General features: G+C 36.4%; 1 protein-coding gene across 1 annotated transcript in view; it reads right to left on the bottom strand.

The window, feature by feature from the left end:
* Positions 1-580: 580 nt before the first annotated feature.
* Positions 581-15,692, bottom strand: part of RfC3 (replication factor C subunit RfC3) — a 71,307-nt gene continuing 56,195 nt past the window's right edge. Inside the window, exons 7-8 of the mRNA XM_067153466.2 lie at positions 11,304-11,381; positions 581-5,430 (exon numbers count right to left, since the gene is read on the bottom strand). Of these exons, the coding sequence (XP_067009567.1) occupies positions 5,276-5,430; positions 11,304-11,381 (233 nt within the window). The 3' untranslated portion in view covers positions 581-5,275. The remainder of the gene's footprint in view (positions 5,431-11,303; positions 11,382-15,692) is intronic.

Below are 15,692 nucleotides of genomic sequence, written 5' to 3' on the forward strand. Positions count from 1 at the left end.
AATATACAAATGTTTGTGTGGAAGAAAGCATCTGAAGAATAGCGCCAGAAGTGTCAAGAAAAAAATAAAAAGAAAGCTACTGTATTTATGGCCATCTAGAGGTATGGAGGTAAAGTCTTCTTGTTCTTTCTTCGTTATGCCCGTTTACAGAGCGCGTTGGAACTTGTTAGCTTGATGATGGTTTTCCTTTCTTCTTCTCCTCCCAAAATCTCTTCATGAACTCGCTATGCTGTTTGTTGCGTTCTTCCGTCCATTGCGTCCCTGTGGTTCTTTTAGCCTTTTCTGTGAACGTGTGCTTTGCAACCAGGTTCCCAAAAGCCTTGCGATCCCTGATGATATCTTCTGTGATATTCATTTCCTTTAAGTCCTGCTTCATTTCCTCTAACCAGCTTATTTTGACCTCCTTTGATTTAATTCTACCAAGCAGTTTGTTTGCATATCTAGTATCGTCCATTCTACAGATGTGGCCGTAGAATTTCAATCGTCTCCTGCGTACGGTGTTGGTGAACTTAATCTAGGATGCTAAAGAGTTTAATGTGTCACCTATTCAATACATATACATTTTTAAACATTAGGAATTTATTATTAATTCCATTTGAGACATGTTTCGCCCTTCATTGAGGGCATCATCAGTCAGATTATCTCCTCAAGGCAAAAATCAGGTATCTGATTAGTAATTAAATTATAAACATTAAGATACATTACAATGGGAAAAATTAAGCAACCAAGAAAAATTTTGTTCACTGGTGATACAGTTAAACAATATAAGTTTATAGACATAGTAGTCGGCACCAATGCATAAAATCGCTGGGTATTTTAGCAGAGTCCAGCAGTGGTGTTCCAAAAAATAATTGACACACTTGTTAGAAAATCATAGGAACACCACTGCTGGACTCTGCTAAAATACCTTCACATACCGATTTTCATTAAATTCTCTTCAGCCGTTTTCTCGTGTGCACGTACATACATAGAGACAGACAGAAATTACGGAAAAGTAAAAAAGTGCATTTCCTTGTTACTGTGGGCATGACTGATACAGAAATACCATTCTATTCAAATTCTGAGCAATGTACAGACAAAAAACTTATTTTAAACATATAGATATGCAAGTTTTCAACTGAGATGGAGACATAAATGTAAGTGGGACTCTCCTTTTCTTCATCTTCCATTCTTAAAATGTATCACAATTTAGGTAAATAAATAAATAGTAATGAGTTATGGTGTCAATCATAGGAAATTACAACTGTTTATATGTTTATTAACACTACTTCTTTTTAAAATTCAGTATGTACAGTTCTTTTCTCTGTGCATTATGAATACATTTCAAATGCATTGTTTTTGTAATCTACATCAACTTCAGATCCAAGTATGAAGAATGATTATTAACACCCACATTTACATTTCACTTTTCTTCCTGGCTCTGGTTGAATATTGTTTACAGCAGTTTGTATTTTAAAACATTTGTGCTGTATACAGAATGAAATATATTGAATATTCATAACTATACAGTGTGGAATGAGTTCATTATTTTTTAAAAGACCTGAAATTTAAAAAAACTTAAGTACTGTCACAATGATACCTATCAGTAGAAAGGTGTAGTGTCAAGAAGCATTACGTATCATTGGGTCCAGAGATGTCTGTAAAGGGTTCTTAAGAATACTAAAAGTTGACAGTGGTGCTCAGTCCTCAAGCTCTCACATATGAAAGGTGCAATGTGTGATTTGCTTCTTTTAATTGGTGTTCCTTTTTCTGGTAGCAAATGGGTTATTTGAAAGTAAAGAACAATGGTTTGTTGTTAGTCAACATTCTGTTGTTTCCTTCCTTGTAATTCTTTAGTGAATTATCCTATACAGAGAAGAAAAGTAGTCAAAAGTAGTTTCCCAAGAGTAGTCCAAATTTCTTTAACACTGAAACTGTGATAGATAAGAATGTAAATACAAGAAAATTAAAACTGAATGTTTAATATTCCCATCAAAATTAGCATGAGTCTATCTGAAAGAATCATACAGTGAGGCTAAGAATGGCTGTAAGGTAAAAGTTTGGAAAAACTCAAACACGTAAAAGACATTCATACACAGTCTTACCAATAAACTTTTATACCAGATTTATACACAGTTCATGTCCAATTTGTTACTAATAAACCGTGTATAAGCCTCCTGTGTACACATCTGTTATAGTTATTCACTGAATTACTTGTACAGATCAAGAACCTTGTATAAGCGTTTTATAGCAGCGAGTGACGAAAAAGAAATGAGTGATCAGTTTATTTTGGTGGCATTTACTGTTTGAATCAGGGTGAAATATCCCACTTATCCATTGAGCACACATTGAAAGAACGGAAAATAATGTTGATGATCTCCACAATATCTTTAACATACAGTAGAAGACATAACATTTTGAGGTTATAGAGGCTGGAAATGTTCGTAAAATAAAACACTTTAAGAGGCGGAGTGACCCATTTCTCTTCGCCTATTCTAATTCTCTGAGATCTATTTTCTAGAAATATAGCAACCCATTCAGTCACTCTTTTGTCATGTCCAATTGCACTCATTTTTTTCCTGTTATATTTCTAGAAAATAGATCTCAGAGAATTAGAATAGGCGAAGTATTATTGGACCTTTATGTTTTCTTATATATATAAATGATATGAGTAAAGAAGTGGAATCAGAGGTAAGGCTTTTTGCAGATGATGTTATTCTGTATAGAGTAATAAATAAGTTACAAGATTGTGAGCAACTGCAACATGACCTCGATAATGTTGTGAGATAGACAGCAAGCAATGGTATGATGATAAACGGGGTTAAAGTCAGGTTGTGAGTTTCACAAATAGGAAAAGTCCTCTTTTAATTACTGCGTTGATGGGGTGAAAGTTCCTTTTGGGGATCATTGTAAGTATCTAGGTGTTAATATAAGGAAAAATCTTCATTGGGGTAATCACATAAAAGGGATTGTAAATAAGGGGTACAGATCTCTACACATTGTTATGAGAGGGTTCAGGGGTTGTTGTAAGGATGTAAATGAGAGGGCATATAAGTCTCTGGTAAGACCCCAACTAGAGTATGGTTCCAGTGTATGGGACCCTCACCAGGATTACTTGATTCAAGAACTGGAAAAAATCCGAAGAAAACCAGCTCGATTTGTTCTGGGTGATTTCCGACAAAAGAGTAGTGTTACAGAAATGTTGCAAAATTTGGGCTGGGAAGAAGTGGGAGAAAGAAGACGAGCTCCTCAACTAAGTGGTATGTTCCGAGCTGTCAGCGGAGAGATGGCGTGGAATGACATTAGTAGACAAATAAGTTTCAGTGGCGTCTTTAAAAGTAGGAAAGATCACAATATGAAGATAAATTTGGAATTCAAGAGGACAAATTGGGGAAAATATTCACTTATAGGAAGGGGAGTTAGGGATTGGAATAACTTACCAAGGGGGATGTTTAATAAATTTCCAATTTCTTTGAAATCATTTAAGAAAACAACAGATAGGGAATCTGCCACCTGGGCGACTGCCCTAAATGCAGATCAGTATTGATCGATTGAATGACGGAAGTTTTAAAATTAAATATTGTTTTACGAAGGAGTATGCTCGAATTGTGATTAACAGTCAGAAATGACTTACCAGTAATGAAAGATCCTACGGGTCCCTTTATATCTTGTGAACGTCTCAAGTTCTCACAGCACTATTGACTTAAGCGCGGAAAGAGGTTAATAATTATTATCAGTGACAATTATTACTGCGGAACGTTTCTTCTAATCTGAGGATCCAATGTGCACCCTTCTGCCTTTGTTCTTTGAACTAAGAACCCCATGCACAAGCACACACTCGCAAACTACATAGACTTTACAAACACAATCCACTTGTCCTCAAGAATTGTACATTCATCACTAATTTTTATTGGATCAATATTATACTACTAATAAAATGAACACTGCACTGCATACGACTGTCTGGAGATTTAAATGCACACTGTTTTGGAGACCCCTACTGGATATTCAATTAATCAGCCGTGTCACGCATGAAACGTAAACAAACGAGACGTTCTTCCGGTCATAAATTAAGAACTAATCGAGATAAAGACTTGAGGTTTGTTTTAAAAATAACTTCCGTATCTGAAGACCATTTGCCTCACTTTGACACGCCCCCCGTGTAAAGTTAATAGTAAAGACGCTGCGAATGACTTTTTCGTGCTCGCACACACCAATTTCTGAACATGACAATAAGGAAAGACACATACTGAATTTTTTTATAATTCAAATTTAAAATCACACTTATCTATGTTGAGCCGAAATGTCTCTTTACCAGCAGTGAAAAAATTACAAACATAATGAAGATGAAATGGGAGTTATTGACATGTTAGGTTCCATGCAATGAAATGTTTTATTTGACATAACTTTCCATTATATTAATATTTTCACACTTGATCACTTTTTAACATTATTTTCATTAACTGCATTAGATATGGCTTGAAATTCTGCATAACTGGATATTCACCTATTTCAACCGATAACATTCAGATTTACACACAGATAGGCCTAACAAGCAAAAGCGACCACCATGAACGTTAAGAAACACTTCAGTGAACTGCAGGAAGAGATTCCCACGGTTTCGAACGAGTGTATACGTGCACACAATGTGTATACAACATTTATTGGTAAGAAAAATATGCAACGCTTATACAGGGTTTATTCAATGTATAACTATACAAGTGTTAAACAACTGTATAAGGATTTTTATTAGTAAGACTGACAATCAGAATGTTCAACATTATCTACTCCATATGTCTAAGTCACTCGGGGAAAAAAAACCCCCACTAAGCTATGGTATTTGAAAAGCACAATTCCCTAATTGGCTAAGAAGAAACAAAGAGAATATAATTTGCAGATCTATGAATAATAATTGTAACAAAGCACATATGAAATGTCTGCAGGACTTGATTTTTGTTTATTTCTGAGGGCAGTAATTTTAAATTGATCCTCAATTAATTGTTAGAAGATCAAAAGTAGTATTTTGTTCCTTTGATTTAATTCTCTAAAATAAATACTTTAAATTGTTTGAAAGAGAAAATTTCTAATAAATAATTTGCTGTTTATAAATTTGGCACTCTGCACCTTTCTACTGATAGACTAAGTATCCAATTATGCATGATATTAAAAAAGGCAAGAAAAATATGACCAGCAAATTCTGCACAAAAATTACTGAAGAACCTTGGCTTCTGAGAGCAGATACTCAAGTTAAGGCACAGCCAATAGCACAAATGTAAGGCATCCAAAGACAAATTTCTCAATCAGCATGTTCTCCCACATGCTCTCTAACTTGAAAAAATGCTGCCAAGAGTGCACCTAGTTGGACATCTTCATTGGCCCCTCCAGCAAGACGGCACTCAATCTCAGATAATTTCACAAGTAGAGTTGAAGTAATCTTTTTTGGGAATTTAACTGAAAATAAATGAATAAATGTATTAACTAATAATTTTTGCCTTGCTTTGGAGTATACTGTAATGTGTTTCAAATAATGGTCCTTAAAAAACATACATGACAATTTAAAAAATCCTTTGGCATTGTCCCAATCTAAGATACTTTCTTAAAGAAAACCACTTATTCATGTAAATAACTGGGCCTCTTGTTAGCCACTTCAGTGAATTCAAAATTTCACATTGTTGTTAAAACAATAGAACACCATAATTTACCTTAAACCTAGTATTAAAATGTATATTCTTTCTAGTAGAAATTGCCCCAAAATGTATTACCAGTACAAAAAACATATGAAAACAAAACTTTCATACATTTCTGAAAACTAATTTATAAAGTATGGGCTTTGTATTCAAAGCTAGGGGAATGTTAAATATTTTGTTTACACTTTATATGAGAACCATTATTTAAAAGAAAATATTATGAGAATATGTGGCTGTTTTGGTCATCAGTCCATAGAGAAGTTTGATGCAGCTTTCCATGCCACCCTATCCTGTGCTAACCTTTGCATTTCTACAGAACTACTACATCCTACAACTGCTTGTCATATTTATACCTTGGTCTACCCGTACAGTTCTTACTGCCTACACTTCCCTCAAAACCAACTGAACAAGTCCTGGGTGTCTTAAGATGTGTCCTATCATTCTATCACTTCTTCTCATCAAATTTAGCCATATTGATCTCCTCTCACCAATATGATTCAGTATCTCTTCATTTGCGATTTGATCTCTCCATCTCACCTTCAGCATTCTTAAGTAACACCAAATTTAAAACTTTTATTCTCCTTCTTACTGGGCTAGTTATTGTCCATGTTCCACTTCCATATAATGCCATGCTTTAGAAGAAAGTCTTCAAAAACATAGTTCTGATTCTTACACCAATATTCAAAGTGAGTAAATCTCTTTTAAGAAAGGCCTTCCTTGCTTGTGCTACTTTGCACTGTATGTCATCCTTACTTCTGCCATAATTAGTGATTTTATTACACAAGAAATAATATTAATCTACTTCCTTTAAGATGTCATTTCCTATTCTAATATCTGACTTCGTCAGACTGCACTCCATTACTTTTGTTTTCAACTTACTTTCATCTTGTACTCCTTCCCCCAAACTGTGTCCATACCATTCAGCAATTTCTCAATCTTCTGCAGACTCGGATAAAATAAAAATAAATAAATAAATAAATAAATAAATAAATAAATAAATAATAAAAATATCACTGCCAAACCTCAGGGTTTTGATTTCCTCTTTTTGGATTGAGATTCCCTTTCCAAATTCCTTTTATTTCCTTTACCACCTGTTCTGTACAAACAAAGAAAAGGAGAGGGGACAAATTGTAGCCTTGCCTAACTCCTTTCTGGATTGTAGCTTCTTTTTCAAAGCCCTAGATTCTTATCATTGCAGACTGATTTTTGTACAGATTGTATATAATTCTTCTTTCTCGGTATCTGATTCCGATCACTTTCAGAATCCCAAATAGCTTGGTCCAATCAAAATTATCGAATGCCTTTTCTAAATTTATGAATGCCATGTACTTGGGCTTGTCCTTCTAAAATCCTGTAAGATCAGAAGTAAAGTCAGGATTGCTTTGTTCCCTAACATTTCTTCTGAAGCCAAATTGATCTTCTCTCAACTCATTTTTATTACTTGTCTTTCCATTCTTCTGTAAGTAATACGTGTTAAGATTTTGCAGATGTGAGATACTAAAATAATGGTGGAGTAGTTTTCACACTTGCAAACAGGTATAACAAAATTCTGTCAAAAGTCGGATGACACTTATCCTATATCATACATCTTGCATACTATGTGGAATAACCTTGCCGTGCTGGTTTCTCCTAAGGCAGTCAGTTATTTTGAAACGAGGCAAGGATCCCAAATCACCTCAAAGCTATAGACCCATATCTCTACTAAGTGTTACATAAGCTTTTAGAAAGACTGATCCTCAACAGAATATCTCCTGCAATTGAACACCATATTCCTCTTGAGCAAGCTGGTTTCCAGCATGGTCAAGACTGCGGTGATCAGGTTCTCGCTTTGATGTCCTTCCTTGAAGCAGGATTCAAGAGAAAAATCTGTGTTCCTTGATCTCACAGCAGCTTATGACACCGTTTGGAAAGAAGGCCTTCTCCTGAAACTCATCAGGGCTATACCATGTAATAAAATTTTCACCCTGATAAAAAATATGCTCAGTAACAGATTTTTCCAAATTCATACAGAACATGTCCATAGCAGATCCCATAAACTTAATAATGGCTTGCCACAGGGATCAGTCTTGTCTCCCATTCTCTTCAACTTATACATCCATGATCTCCCAGAAACCATATCTCGCAAGTTCATCTATGCAGATGATAATCAACCTCACCATACAAACAACAGACTTCAATGAGGCAGAAGACATTCTATCCCAAGACCTTGACAAGATGGGTGATTATTTCAAAAAATGGCGCCTGAAACCTAGTCCACTAAAGACAGAGGTAGCTGCGTTCCACCTAAATAATAGGCTGGCAAACTGTCAACCTACGATAAGGTTCGGAAACCACACACTGCAGTGTAATACCAACCCAAAATATCTTGATGTAACTTTAAACAGGTCCTTAACCTATCGACGCCATCTTGAGAAACTGGCTGCTAAGCTTAAAAGCCGTAACAACTTGCTGGGTAGACTAGCTAGTACTTCATGGGGCGCAGATGCATGCACACTACGAACAACTGCTCTAGCAATAGTATATTCACCAGATGAATATTGATCCTCTGTACGGCTCAATAGCTCCCACACTAGTCTGGTTGATGTCCAACTGCACCACACAATGAGAATTATATCTGGTACATTGCGCTCTACTCCTATTCAATGGTTACCATTACTGAGCAACATTCAACCTCCTCACATCAGATGGCAAAGCGCCCTTGTTAGATTGTGGGCCAGGATAGTGAAGAGTAGTTACCTCCCAATACATCAGGATACAGATGAAAATGCCGTAATGAGACTCAAGTCACGGAAACCTGCCTGGAAGACGGTAAAGGAATTAGTTAATTCACATTTCAAGCCTGATGAAATATGGAAACGTGAATGGTCTCAATCACACCCTCATGGCATTGTCAACATCAGGGATCCAACTACAAAGTTGCCTGGGTTCAACCTTCCTCGCCCCACCTGAACCACACTCAACAGGATACGCTGCGGAGCAGGAAGAAGTGCTTCTGCCCTGCATCATTGGGGCTGGAAAGACTCTCCACCTTGTGACTGTGGTGCTGAAGTGCAAACCATCCTGCACATTCTGAAGGACTGCCCTCTGCGAGCTTTTGCTGGTTCCATCGAGGACATTCACCGAGTGACCCGTGAGGCACTGTCTTGGCTGGAAGAGCTGGACATTCGTTTAAGAGACTGAAAGACCCCCACATTAACCTTTTTTAATGTGGAGTTTGTATATATATTGTATGTATATAAATTCAAATTTTTTGTGTGTGTGTCTGTTAAGATCTTGTATATAGTCGATTGTCAACTGTAGCATCATACGCTAAATAATAATAATCATCCACTTATTTCCCTTGATACAATTGTTGGATATGATCTTCCTTAGAAGTGGGTTTTCCATCCGAGCTCCTAATATTCATACACCTAGTTTTCTTTTCTTCAAAGGTTTAGTTGATTTTCCTATATGCAGTATCTACCTATCCTGCACTTTCTACCTATTTCGTTCTTTAATCGCCTGTATTTTTTTCTGCCCTCCTCATTTTTTGCATTCTTGTACTTTCACAGTTCATCAATTAGGTCTAGTATCTCCAGAGTTATCCATAGATTCTTAATTGATCTTTCCTTTTTTCATAACCTTTATTCAGCAGCCCTACTGATATCATTCTTCACGACTGTCCATTCTTCATCTATTGTTTCCTTTAGCCTTTTTATTTAGTCCTTGTGCAACATGTTCCTTGAAACAATTACTCACAAACTTTTCTTTCAACTTGTCTAGATCCCATCTCCTTGCACTCCTTCCTTTCTTCAACTTCAGATGGCATTTCATGACCAACAAGTTGTGGTCAGAGTCAACGTCTACTCCCAGGAAAGACTTGCAATCCAACACCTGGTTTCTGAATCTCTGCCTAATCCTATAATGAAGTCTGTTTTATATCTTCCAGTGTCTCCAGGTATCGTCCACATATACAGCTGTCAGTGGTGGTGTGTTAACCATTAGCAAGAACTAAATTATGATCGGTGCAGAATTCAACCAGCCGACTTCCTCTTTCATCCCTTTGCCCCAGTCTGAATTCTCCTACTGCATTATCTTCTCTTCCTTGGACTACCACTGCATTTCAGTCTCCCATCACAATTAGATTCTCGTCACCTTTTACATATTAGAACTCTCTCTTCATATATATTCGCTAGATTTCTTCATCATCTGCTGAACTAGTAGGCATATAGACTTGCACTATTGTGGTGGGCATTGGTTTGGTGTCTATCTTGACAACAATAATCCTTTCACTATGCTGGTGGTAGTAGTAGATTACCCGCTGCCCGATTTTCTTATTCATTAGTAAACCAACTCCTGCATTCCTCCTGTTTGATTTTGTGTTTTTAATTCTGCAGTTGCCTAACCAAACATCCTACTCTTTCTGCCAACTACTACCAACTACATCTAACTTCACTATCCTTTTCCCTTTTCAGATTTTCTAACCTACCAAAACAATTCAAACTTCTAACATTCATGCTCCGACTCGCAGAATGTCAGTATCCGTCTTTCTGATGATTGGCCCCTCTTGTACAGTTCCCACCCGGAGATCCGAATAAGGGACTATTTTACCTCTAGAATAATTTTACCCTGGTGGAAGCCACCATCAGTACACGATTCATATACAGAGTGAGCTGCATGTCCTCAAAAGTTAGTTACAGTTTCAGCCATGTAGCAGTATCAACATAGTTAAGCCATGTTGAGTATTATTACAAGGCCACATCAATCAATCAGTCAATCATCATCCAAAATGCCGCCCTTGCAACTTCCTTTTCGATGAACCATTCGTTCGTCTGGTCTCTCGACAGATACCCATCTGAATGTGGTTGCGCGTACGGCTCAGCTACCTGCTTCACTGGGGCGCACAAGCCACCTCACAGCGGCAGGATCATATGGTATGCAGGGGAGGCTGAGAATATGAAAAATAGGAAAATATATATCTCTTTGTTACAATTTTTTCAGTAAATACAGTATTCAGAAAAATTGTATGCAGAAACCAACGAAGTTAATTTTTTTATGTTAGCCCATTCCTAACACAATATATAAATTATTGTGTGACTATGTTAGAATAAATAGTATACTCTTGGTTTTGGACATCTTTAAGAGATACTTATCAGTATGATTGAATATTATAAGCTAAGTCATCTTACATTCCAGCAACATTTTTCAATAACATTTCATCTGTCAGTCATTAATCATTGCCCCCGAGAAGTGCGACAGGCTTCGGCAGCCGGCACAGTTCCTATCCTCGCTGCTATATGGGAACTTCATTCATTCATTCCATTCCCAACCTGGTTGAAACTGGAAACAGGCTGTGGATTTTCATTTTCAAACAAAAATATATTCTGTCCCAAAACAGAACCCTGTAGATCTCTACGATCAACCAATCTTATACATTTTCACATACTCTATGGTTAGAGAAGTAGGTAATTATATTTTGAAGTTCACAAGCAAGTCCTGCAACCAACATAGATGAACACCTTGCGATGGCTACAAAATGTAGCTTAAAGATAATTATTAAACAAACTATTAATCTCAAAATACTTTAAACCATGTCCCATTGAATGTTTCAATAAATGTATTATTCTTAAGAGGAAATTAAAAATTGGATATACTTACTTTGATGTATGTACCTATGGACTTCTTCCAGAATGTCAATTAATGCCAATCCTTTTGCTACTTTAAGTTCTTTGGTTTCTGTTTGTAAGTGAAGGAATAACAAATATAATATGTTACAATCTATCTTGAATGTAAAATATAGTTCTGGAATGGATGGGACATACCTGCCAACTTTATGAAACAAAAAATCAGGATATTTTGATATGAAAAATCAGGAGAAATCAGGAGATACAATTGGTCAAAACTGCTTATTCTACATGTCTTATGCAATACATACTTTATACTAGCAAGCTCAATGCATCATGTGGTCAAGTCCACATTTAAATTAACACATATTTCCAGGGAAACTGAGTGGAATCTAAATCCACAAATGTTTTACTCTCACATGTATTCACATACAGTGACACCTAAATACTCGTATACAACAACGGAAAATTTATAAGAACATGTATGGTATGGTAGGCCTACCTTCCATCTTACTGATTTACAGAAGCTTCTCCACCAGTAGAAAATTGCTGTTGATTAAAAGATGCAGCAGTGGCAGATTTTGCCTGTCTGAGAAAACCTCTGTCAAAGGTTTGTTGAAAGCAGTTGTCTTGTAGCCTTGATTTTACTGTCAACAACCTCTCTAAGTTTTCATCACCAATAGATGACTTGAACTGTGTTCGTATTTTAGTCACCTGACTATATATCCTCTCGCATTCAGTGTTACTGTGAGGGATTGTTGAAATACCAAGAATAACATGAACTAATCTACCCGTGAAGTACGTTCGAACCGATGAGAAAAATTCCTCCTTCTCGGCATGTTTCAGGTGCTCTATGAATTAGGAAGTGCAACTACGAATAACCAAGTCACAATCATTCTTCCGGTTTCCCCTGCTGTGGTAATCGACTTCCAAAAGAGAGGAGGATTTAACCACTGAAGGTTGTACGAATTTTCATATCAAAATTCCTTAATGTGTCCAGCATCAGATCTTGCAGTAAATGGATGTGAGGCACACTTGACTGCAAAATTAAATTTAATTTACCAAATGTATGTATAATATTTGATAAAAACACACATAAATGCATATTTAAATTTGATGACAGGAACATAAAAATCCTTTCTTCACGAGACAGAGTACACTTAATGAAGGAATCCTGTTTAGTTGTTTTGGGTGAAGAAGTACATGGGACTGGTGATTCATTGGTTCTTCTCCTTGAAGGGGGAGCACCCTTTACTGATGTTTGTTTCATCTTAGGAATATGGTAAGTTTTGAGGCTTCTAAGCTGACTTGTCTTACCAGACTTCATTTCATAATTGAGCAGACTGGATAAAGGCTGCCACTGTTCCAACAACCTGGATAAATATTTGCCCACAGAAAGCCACCAGGTGCACACATGCTTTAAAATTTTCCTTGACTTGACACTGTACAATTAGCTTTACCTCGCATCGACACAAATAGGTCTTATGGCGACAATGAGTTAGGACAGGGCTGGGAGTGGGAAGGAAGTAGCCGTAGCCTTAATTAAAGGTAGATCCGTAACATTTGTCTGGTGTGAAAATGGGAAACCACGGAAAACCTTCAGGGCTGCCGCCTGTGGGGTTCGAACCACTATCTCTGCAATGCAAGCTAACAGTAGTGCGCCCCTAACCACACGACACCAACTCACTTGGTCCGATTCCTTAGCTTTGTACATATGACAGCTTCCCCATAATCACACATTAAATTCAATAACAGGAACAAAGACATACCCTTACAAGACTAGCCATTCATGGATTTCGTTATAAGATATGTGAGAATAAGCTTTTTCATTCGCCAAACTAAAGGTGTGTGTGTGTGTGAATTATGCGGACAGAGCTGTATCCTGTATGTCAGACAAGGACAAAATCTTTGTCTGATTACAGCAGTGAAAACTAATCCCTGTTCGGGAGATCATTTCAATTTTATTATGATTGTTTACTGCACTCTGAATCAGGTCTCCATGAGTGTTAAAGTATGTTTGACCGGGCGAGTTGGCCGTGCGCGTAGAGGCGCGCGGCTGTGAGCTTGCATCCGGGAGATAGTAGGTTCGAATCCCACTGTCGGCAGCCCTGAAAATGGTTTTCCGTGGTTTCCCATTTTCACACCAGGCAAATGCTGGGGCTGTACCTTAATTAAGGCCACGGCCGCTTCCTTCCAACTCCTAGGCCTTTCCTATCCCATCGTCGCCATAAGACCTATCTGTGTCGGTGCGACGTAAAGCCCATAGCAAAAAAAAAAAAAAAGTATGTTTGGTTTGTAGCTAATGCTCTTTTGAGTGTACCTTAATAAATTATAAAATTAAGAACACTGCCACTACAACTCCAAACAATACAGGAGTACTATGGTATATATTATAAGACTTATTGTCTCAAAACCTGACTATTGCTACAAGGCTAAAAATTACACACCTCCCTCACAAGGAAGTATGTGAGTGAGACGATCGGTCTCTGATAAGCCTTCCGAAAATAGTATAAACTCATGCTCCACACATGTGAATCACTCTTACACTTAGATACCATTACTTAGCAAATGCACAGATTAATACATTGCATCACGCGCCTGTGCAATTATGCGAAGTGCAATGCTATTTATCTATAGATATAAAATAACATGTCCTGACTGACTGATTCATCATCGCCGAGCCAAAACTACTGAACATAAAGTAATGAAATTTCGAGGATACATTTATACTACATTGTAGGTGCTCAAAAGGAAGGATTTTTGGATATTTCATCGCTAAGGGGGTGAAAAGGGGGGTGAATTTTAAAAATCAGTATATATCTCAAAAACTCAACAGTTTAAAGACGTCAAAATTGGTATTTGGGATCTACATTAAAAACAAAGAAACACATTTTTTTTTTTTATTTTGGAAAATCCACTTAAGGAGGGTAATAATAAGTGAAAAGGAGGTTGAATCCTTTTTATGAGGATACTTTTATCTCAAAAACTGAAGATGTTACCGACGTGAAATTTGGTTCATGAAATCTCCTTTAAAAATAAAAAAACACGTATGTTTTTTGTTTTCTGAAAATCCACACAAAAGGGGGGTGGGGGTGAAAAGAAGTGGAAATGAGGGTGAATTCTTAAAATGATTACATCTCAAAACTCAAGATGTAAAAATTGGTATTTGGAATCTCCTTTAAAATAAAGAAACATTTTATCCAAAGAATCCACTTAACATGTTATAGACATAAAAATTGCCATTTGAAATCATTTTTATAATGAAACAAGTATTTTTGGGGGGGGGGAAAAATCCAGTTAAGGGATAGGCGGTGAAAAGGACTGAAGAAGTGGTTGAATCTTTTAATGGGGATACTCATATCTCAAACACAGAATAAGTTACAGACGTGAAAATTGGTATTTGGTACCTCCTTTAAAAGTAAAGAAAATCCTTTTAAGGGGATGAAAAGGACTGAAAATGGGTTGAATTATTTTTATGATATATATATCTCAAAAACTTAAAATGTCACAAGCATGAAAATTGGTATTTGGAATCTCCTTTAAAAATAAACACACATTTTTTGTTTTAGGAAAATCCACTTAAGAGGGATTAAAAGAAGCGAAAATGGGGTGAATTTTAAAAAAAGAGTATATCTCAAAAACATAACATGTCACAGATGTAAACATTGGTATTTAGAATCTCCTTTAAAATAAACACATATTTTTTTTTTTGTTTTCGTAAAATCCACTTAAGGGGGTGGAAAGAATTTAAAAATTGGGTACATTTTTAAAATGAGTATATTTACAGTATTATGTCTCAAAAATGTTACATGTACCGAAAATTGGTATTTGGAATCTCCTTTATAAATAAAGAAACATGTATTTTTGTTTTCGGATAATCCACTTAAAGGGGGGAGAACAGTAGTGAAGGAGGAGTCTAATTCTGATACATATATCTTGAAAACTGAAGATGTTAGACTCCTACTTGAGGGATTTTCAGATAATGTCTTTAGTGCAGTACCGAGGAACGATTACTGTTATCGAATTACAAAATCCATGCGATCAAAGCCGCAGGTAACAGCTAGTCAAGTAATCAATTAAAATTCGCCAGATTTGCCTCCAAATGGCTCCTAAAATTTCTAGAAAAGTCACTAGTCGTTATCTTTGAAATTCTGTCACTAAATTACTAAAACAAGATTTCAAATCTAGTGACTAGTCTCTAGAATCGACTAGACTGGTGTGAATGAACACGAACATAGCATTACAAGATATTAGAATCATTCCATATTGACGGTTTTCACTTTACAAAGGTAAAAAATTGAGTGTATCCTCAAACATGTTTCGGCTCGTTTGAGCCATCTTCAGTGAAATAAAGGGGAGGGGTTGAAATAATTTACATAATACAAACTAAAAAATGCCAAAAACATAATAAAGGAACAATATA

This window comes from Anabrus simplex, chromosome 9, assembly GCF_040414725.1.
Source record: "Anabrus simplex isolate iqAnaSimp1 chromosome 9, ASM4041472v1, whole genome shotgun sequence".
Classification (NCBI taxonomy): Eukaryota; Metazoa; Arthropoda; class Insecta; order Orthoptera; family Tettigoniidae; genus Anabrus; species Anabrus simplex.